The sequence below is a fragment of the Rhea americana genome, unplaced genomic scaffold (genome assembly GCF_003343005.1).
Source record: "Rhea americana isolate MKP2758 unplaced genomic scaffold, rheAme1 scaffold_145, whole genome shotgun sequence".
NCBI classification, from domain to species: domain Eukaryota; kingdom Metazoa; phylum Chordata; class Aves; order Rheiformes; family Rheidae; genus Rhea; species Rhea americana.
The window spans coordinates 2,338,756-2,347,123 of NW_028185539.1; the positions used below are offsets into that span (position 1 = coordinate 2,338,756).

Genomic DNA, 8,368 nt, shown 5'->3' on the forward strand with positions numbered 1-8,368 from the left:
AAAGTCATCTAATACGACAGTTTGTGTGTAATAGCATATAATTTAATATCTCATTCCTCCAGGCCCTGGAGAAAAATGACATTCTGGGAAAGTGCATGGTGTTGCTTTGAAGACTTTTAAAAAAAAATGGCAATCTTTTCCTTAATAGCTTTTTAAAGGGAAATGCCCCCTGCTAAAAGATATAGCTTGTTACAAATTTGAGTGCTTCATTTTCCAGCTATTTGTTTCCATTATGTTTAAAACGTCCTTTACATTGCTTACAAACTATAATTAACTTCTTTTCTTGCTATCCTTTTCACAAGCCCTACACATACTTGGATTTCTGGGTTTTGTATGACCCCTTCATAGCTTCATATCTGAACTTTGAAGTTTTTTTTCCTGCTTTCAACATCCAAGACTGAGCTCTTGCCAAGTATTGTGTTTGTCTGGTCATGATGATGGTCAGCTGATTGCTCACTATGCCTTTAAGTTTGTTCTTTGCTTCCTGAATGGTCGCTTGTTAGAGACTGATATATCTGCATATATTTGCCTGTATCGGTATGTATTTTTTTTGAATGAACCCTACCTAAGCAGTAACTGAGGTTGCTCTTGATGGCCATCTTGACCTTATTCACAGCTTTATCACTCTTGTCACTTGTGAATTTGATTAGCATTGACTTTTTTATGTTCATTTTCAGACCATAAATAAAATGKTGAGTATCACAGGGCCTAGTGCTGATCTCTGTAGAACTATGTTAAAACACTAAAATGCTCGAGCCGTTCAGTGCTAATACCCAAAATTACTTTTGAGATCTCATTAGGGCACTTTTGAGCCGATTTACTGAATACTTTTTTAACTGTATACAGTATTGTTTTTCACTGTAAAAATTGCTGCACTAGATCAAATGATTAGTTTGGAATTTGATGTATGTATGCTAAGTACATTACATTACAGTTATCAAATTGATTTCATTTTTTTGTGAAAAGTATTTGAYATGATGTTTTTCGACTATTATGTTCCTAATTTTCTATGAATTTATCGATTATTGTTTATTCCTTTAGGTCAGATCAATAAATATTACAGATCTTCAGCAAGAAGATACTGTACTTCCTTGTACTAATTCCAGTCATGAATCTGGTGAGTACAAATGCTTTGATTATCAGCTAAAGGGATAATGAACCATATTATGAAGTTTAAGTGTGTTTTAAAATTCTAAAATACACAGTATGCAAAAATAACATAGTGGATGGAACGTGGACAGTAATCACTACCGAAAAACAGCTACCGGAAGGTAGATTTGTTTGTGAAGTAATGGTGTAATAGTTTATTGGTGTAGTAATGGTAGCATCTCCATCTGAACTAATGTTTAAAAAAAAAAATGCTCCCTACTTAATTATCTTTCTTTGCAAAGCTTGAAGCTATGAATTCTGCCTACCAAATAAATCAGACATCTTTGTGCAGTAACCTGTCCTTTCTTCTGGCAGTCAATAAAAATTACTTTTTTTGTTAGGAATATTAAATGTGATTTGAATTTCCCTCCTTGCCCGTCTCCCACAGTAGGATAGTTCTGCTCAAAACTCACAGATACTTTGGTCAGACATAGAAACGTATAACTTTTTTTGTGCTCTTTTCTATGTRAACACTTCTAATGGGGGGAAAAACTCTTTTAGAAGACAAAGGAAATATTTCAGAAGGTGGAGATTCTCAACAGATGGTATCACCCAGCAAAGACCAGTCTACAAAGAGACAAAAAAGGGGCAGACCAAGGAAGACAGTGCATGCTATTTCAGTAAAACAGTGTGGAAAGAATCTAGAGGAAGACATAAATTTACAAGAATTGCAAACTCTGGAAATAAAGAGCCCTCAAGAGGGGATGGATGTGGTTAACGCTTCAGTTTCAGCGGCTAAAAATCTACGAAGAGGAAAGAGAACAAATCGTTGCATTGAAGAAGAAATTGTTTCAGTGCACATTGATCGTGAAAAAGCTGAAACTGTGTCATTTGTGGAATTATGTGGAGCTGCTCAAAGACCAAGAAGAGGTAAAAAGAATGAACCAAAGGAGTTAAAACATCAGAGTCTTGAGTGTTGTGGCAAAGACTCTTCAGTGCTACAAAAAGAACCTGCAAATATAAAACAGACTTTGCAGGAGTATGGTGTTGATGATATATTAATAACTGAAGAGTGTCAAAGTATAAAGACAGAAAGTATGTCTAATAGCATTCAAAATGCAGACTGTCAGCATCTGCAAACAGAATTCACAATAACTGAAAACAAATCTAATGAAGGTAGTATAGAAAACAAAGAAATGTTTCTGTCACCTAGGAAAATGTCTAGAGGAGAGAAAAAAGTCGAAATCACAGAACCAGTAATTCCATCTAAAAGAATAAGAAGAGGAAAAAATGTCCAAGTCAAACAGTCACCTTCAGAGGAGCTTCATGGGACAGCGAGGAAACTTTGTAAGGACTCTTCAGCAAGGATAATGCAAGGAGATGAACAGACTTTTGACAAAGGTATCACTGAGACTGCCCTTGCAGAAAAATCTGAAATCGGAGCTGAACCTGAAATAAAGGTAGTAGAAAAAAGAGGAAAATCTTTAAGAAATGCTAGAAAGCATTTGATTGAAACAAAAACAGAAATTTGCAGGATGGCACCTGAAAATATGCAAAAAGTTCAAGACACCAAGGAAACTTCAGCAGAAACTGTTACTGAARCACAATCGCACATGCAAAGTGAGAGGAAAGTATGTCAGGGAGATGAATCTGAAAATGCACAGGAGAATGCAGCAGAGTCATCTCAAAGATTAAAGTCACAGTCAGCTTTTGGAGAGACAACCAAAGCACCTGCTGCTGTTCTGYACTTGGAAACAACCAGAAGCACAGTACAAGAAACAAGCAGAACTAGAAGTAGGAGAGTCAAAAAGGACTCCTTGGAGATAAAGGCTGATGAATTTGTCAGAGATGTAAACAGCCTAAAAGTAATTGTTCCCAAACTTAAGTCAGAAACAGTGCTGGTGGAATCCTCTGTCAAGGATTCTTTAGGTTCTCCCAGTGTCGAGGACATGAACGACACAGCTGCCACAGCAGTACCTGCTGCAGACAATGACAAAGTGGCTCATAGCTGTCAAAAGCAGACTGAAAATGAAGAAGTACTTAAACCTCAACAAATTGGAATACTGCAAGAGAGTCAGACACAAATAAATGGGACTACATTTAGAAGAGGTAGAGGGAAGAAAGTTAATTTTGAACTTGAAGAAGCTAATTCCAAAGCACTTGAAGGGAAGAGTTTACCTGGAGATGATAAAGGAATAACTTACAAAGGTGGTCAACATGACACTTTAGAAAATACTTCCTCACAAATAAGGAGGAGCAGAAGAAAGCAAGTTGATTCCATTCCACCAACAGCTTGTTCTAGCTTTACTAAAAAACAAACATTAATTGAAGATCATAGTAAAAATGAGACTTTTGTAGAAGATCCAGCTTTGGAAGCTACTCTCTCCTCAACAGAAGAGAATCCACTGAGATGGGGCAAAAGAGGAGAGGTTGCTGTAGCATCACAAACCACTAGTTCTGTTTCTATCAGAAAAAAACGTGGGTTGCTGGAAGGTGATGATAAAAAGATGACTGTGAAAGAAGATCAAAATATGGCTTTGGGAAATAAAACTTCCCAGGCAAAATCAAATGCAGCAGCAAAGGACAAAAGAAAGAAGATTGATCCAGCAGCAGAGGCAAAAAGTTCATCTTCTCTCCAGAGAAAACGTGGCTTGTCAGAAACTGATGATAAAGAGGAGAGTTCTAATCAAGAACAAAATATGCCTTTGGAAACCATGTCCCCAGCGAAAGAAAAACCATTAGGAAGGGGCAGAAGGAAAGAAACTGCTTTGATGTCACATACAACTAATTACATTTCTCTTAGAGGAAGACGTGGTGTGCTAGCAGATAGTGGTAGAGAAGATACTCTTAAAGAAGATCAAAATGTGGTTTTGGAAACTGTTGCTTCATCTGTAAAAGAAACTCAGTTGAGGAAGGGCAGAAGGAAAGAAGTTGCCCTCTTGTTAGAAGCAACAAGTTCTACTTCTATTCAGGGAAAACAAAGTGTATTAAAAGAAAACAGTGGAAAGAATACTTACGGGGAAGCTGAAAAACTGATTTTGGAAAACTCTACTTCTCCCCAGAAAATGGATCTTTCAAAAAGGAACTTAAGGCAAAAAGCTAATGTCACTTCATTAGCTGTTCGTTCCACTTCACCACAAGGTAAAATCAGTTTGCTGGATAGTGGTAAGAATGAAACTCCTGAAGAACAAGAGAACTTACCTTTGGAAATAGTGCCATCTGCCAATCTGTCAAGAGCAAGTAGAAAGAAAACTGTTTATTTCAAATCTGAAGAAGCTGGTTCCACCTTTCTCAGGGAAAAACATGCTTTGTCCAAAGACATAGATCAAAAGGATACTCTTAAAGATGATGAAAATGCGTTGCTGGATAGTAATTTATCCCAGGAAAAACCAAGGCTATTGAGGAATAAAAGAAAAAAGGTAGAACTTGCGTCAGAGGCAGCTACTTCTACTTTGCTCTGTGATAACGGCAACTTGCCAGAAAATGAGAACACCTCAAAAACTCAAAATACATGTATGAAACCCCCTGATTCTGAAAAAAAAAATTCCTCTAGTAAGGGAAAAGAGGTTAACCTTCTACCACAGACAACTTCCACTTCTCGCAGAAGAAAATGTCAGTTGCCAGAAGATGACTTAGCATCCAAAAAATTAAAATCCGGTAAGGCATGAATTTGCTTTCTATTCCCTAAAAATAATTAAGTTATTTATTGATGTAAGAATAATGTGAACAAACTCTCTGTAATTTATATTACTGTGGGCTACCATACTCTAATGTAGATATACAGTAGATTTTTAATATAGCAAGAAATCCAAAGTAAATAAAGGTGGTTACTCTATACAAGAGTGTCTCAAATAGAAAGTATAGATTTTGTGGGATATGACAGTTGTATTCATTCCCTGGATTATTCAAATGTCCTCATGCTCTTTCATACCACATTTGTACCCTACATAACTTTTAGTTTAAAGTAAATGCAACAACTAACTTGCAGGAGAATGTGGTCATGACATAATGTGATAATCACATTTGTCGCACACTGTTGTTTTCTCCTAAATGCTGTCTAAACTCTTGTATCCCTGACTTCTGGAGGACCTTGATGGCACAGGTTCCATGTGCTTCCTATTCTCCCCCCTTTCTGTTTTGCTTTCCTCAAGCCAATATAATTCTTGTCACTAATGTCTAAAATATTCCCTGAAATTTTCAGCTGGATATGATGTAACTTAAAAACTAGTATGAAATAATTAGAAATATGTTAGTAAATAAATACATGRAAATAATGACTGAATATTTACAAGTACCTATTTAGGGATTTCTTGGCAAATTGTGTTAAAAAACATACTGCAGTTTGGTTGTCCCTTCTGTTTTATTTCTCTTGGTCCCTTTCACTTTTCTTTGGCACATGCCGTATCCTTCGATAACATGTACTTCTGTCTTAGTTTATGGACTTTTCTTTTGTTTCCCTTCTTTATACATTTGCCAATTTCTGCCTTCTTATCCTGCTATATGTACTTGCCAGAAGTACCTATACATACCTCCTTTCTGATGCTGTATATGTTCTTCACTACCTGCCTGGATAGCTTCTCCTCCAGGGATGTCATCTTTTCCCCAGGTGGATTTTAACAGAAGTTTACATTTTTGGTGCTGGTTCTCATTTCTTGGAGTAGCCTCAGTTTTCTGTACTATCTAGATTCTTGCATAGGTGTCTGCTTTCTTTAGTTAAAACCTGACTTGCGAGCTGTATTTGAAGCATAAAATCATACTAAATATTCATTTTCTGCAGGATTTTACGTCAGTATTGGGTATATTTTAGTTTTACATATCAGTAAAAGGGATTTTAGCTGAAATAGTAGCTAATTGGTTTTGGTGCTCTCATTAATGTTAACCTACTTTCAGAAATAGCTGCAAGTCCTCAGGGAACTATTTTAAAGGATATTGAATGTGCGGAAATGTGGGTTTTGTAGCTGGTTTGTTGAGTTCATAGATGTAATCTGTAGAATATAGTCATTAGGGACATTTCCTTTAAAAACAATGTAACTGAAAATTGAATGTTATGAAATGTTTGATTTATGATACGTACTTACAGTTAATGTTTTTGTCTACAAATAGAGAATGATGAAAATAGATCTCTGCAAAAAGGAAAAAGAAACAAAACTAAAGAAGAACTTGACAAAACTGCAATCCAGCAGACAGCTGAAGGAACAGACAGGAAAACAAGATCAAGCACAAGAACAAGAACAAGACAGTAGTTTTAACTGTTGCAAAACTAGTTTTTAAATCCATTTAGTAATCAAAACTGCAGCTTTTTTAATGTGAATTGATTTGTGCTCAGATTTTAAACTCAGATTTGTAAAGCAATCAATGATTTTTGATATTATAGAAATTATTTTTAACAGATATAGCTTAGATATCTGTTTAAATAGATCTGCCTTRTATGTATAGTGCTTTCTAAATAATGGGAAGCTTGTGCAAAACTGCAAACACAAAAATAAATCTTTTTGTAACTATTTATCCCTTCTTTCTGTTGATCAGTGCAGCAGTCAGGAAGTCTTATTACTTTACCAGTCTAACTGTAAGTTCTTTGCTACTCAAATTCTACTGTGCTTATGTCTGTCTTTTCCTTAAAGTTCTGTAAATATTTTTTTTTTAAAAAAAGGAAAACTATAGGTTTATTAGCAGAAATATGTTGAAATTGTGATATTTCTTTAAAAAAGAATCTTAAGTTCATTGTACTGCAACTACAGTTTTGAAAGTCATTAAATTTGAAAACATTTTGTTTGAGATGACTTCTTATTTGTGTACCTAGAAGCAATTAGGAATGTATAATTATTACTGTTCTGCAAGCGTATGTCAAAGGTTGGATCTTCCAGGTCAAACTGCACAATCATGAAAGTGTACCTTAGGTCTTCTGAAATGCAGGCAGTTCTCTGGTAAACACTGCCATGCTTTGCAGCACTTCTATTTGTAAATAATCACTGATATGCTGCAGAAAAAGTGAGTATATAAACTTCTGTTGTTGTGCCTTTYCAGAGTTGCAGGTGATGTCAAGGTTTCCTAGTGACCTTTGGAGACCCTTTTTCAGAGATCAGTGTCTTCRTTCTCTGGTACTAACAGTGTGGGTTAGTCTTTAAGGCTGGTGACTTCTGGTATGTACTAAACACAGAAGGGAGTAAAATTGGGCTCAGGCATCTAAATTTTCTGCAGTTTAAGACCAAGATTAAGAACCTGCATTTCTATATAATCTACAAAGAATTACAGATATTTCTAGGGAAGGTTAGTTGGATGCTATGTTCCAGGATATCCCCTAATTAAGGGATGTATTGAATGCTGTCCAGATATTTAGAGCTCACATGTGATACAAAATATTTATTTAAACTTCAGGYAGAATAGGATAGGTAAAATAGGCTGTGTTTCGATGTTTAGGGCACTCACTTCCTGTCTAAATGCACTTAGTTTTCTGTTTGTTTTACAGTGCAAGATTGTGTGGATGTAGCCATATTTTCAAATTAGCTCTGACTTGGGGCCAATATGTTTGATCTACCTAGGTTATTTGTATGCTTTCCGCCGATCCGGACCAGTGGTCTGGTCTGGCCAACAGGTCTATTTCTGATGAAATAGGAGCAAACCCCCAAGTGTTTTCTCTAGCTTAGTTTTCAGCCTCCCAAATGTGAGGAACATCTTCACCAAAATGTTTAATTGCAAATCCAGTGCTACAGACTTGGTCTTTGTAAGCTCGCATAGCTTGATGCTTCTTGTCACGGGAACAACTGAAGTGGTAGATCTGAACCGTTAATCTTAGAGCTTTTTGGAATCACAAGATRTTTCATTTCAAAGCAGCACTTAACTGATTTGGGTCTATGTGTATATTAAGTCTGGCAGGTTCAGCAGCTTCTTTTTTTCAGTTTCTTCTCACCCCACAAAAGAGTGGTCTTTCCTCACACTTTGTTCATAGCCCTGCATCTACCTAACCTTGCGAAATAGAGACAACTCCATCTTCATGAAGCTTGTGCTACGTCAGCTCCTCCAAGGCCATTCCTTACAAATAGCACCAGATTTTTTTGTAGAAGCCCAGAGACTGTAGTCACAAATTGATTCACAGAGGGGAAACGGAACAAGGTAACCTACTGATGTAATATTTTAATATTAATGGATAATGAATAATTTTGTCAGAACCCCATTATGACTTTAGTGCACATAACATTACAAGGATTAAAAAAAAAACCAAAACCCAACACCTAAGCAAACTTATTTAAAAGTTGTGCCAGAAGGAGGATTTTATTGTCAG

The 8,368-nt window shown here is 36.1% G+C and overlaps 1 protein-coding gene across 1 annotated transcript in view; it reads left to right on the forward strand.

The window, feature by feature from the left end:
- MKI67 (marker of proliferation Ki-67) overlaps positions 1-6,869 on the forward strand; it is a 24,470-nt gene extending 17,601 nt beyond the window's left edge. Inside the window, exons 15-17 of the mRNA XM_085299125.1 lie at positions 1,042-1,117; positions 1,651-4,746; positions 6,193-6,869. Of these exons, the coding sequence (XP_085155251.1) occupies positions 1,042-1,117; positions 1,651-4,746; positions 6,193-6,332 (3,312 nt within the window). The 3' untranslated portion in view covers positions 6,333-6,869. The remainder of the gene's footprint in view (positions 1-1,041; positions 1,118-1,650; positions 4,747-6,192) is intronic.
- The last annotated feature ends 1,499 nt before the right edge of the window (positions 6,870-8,368 follow it).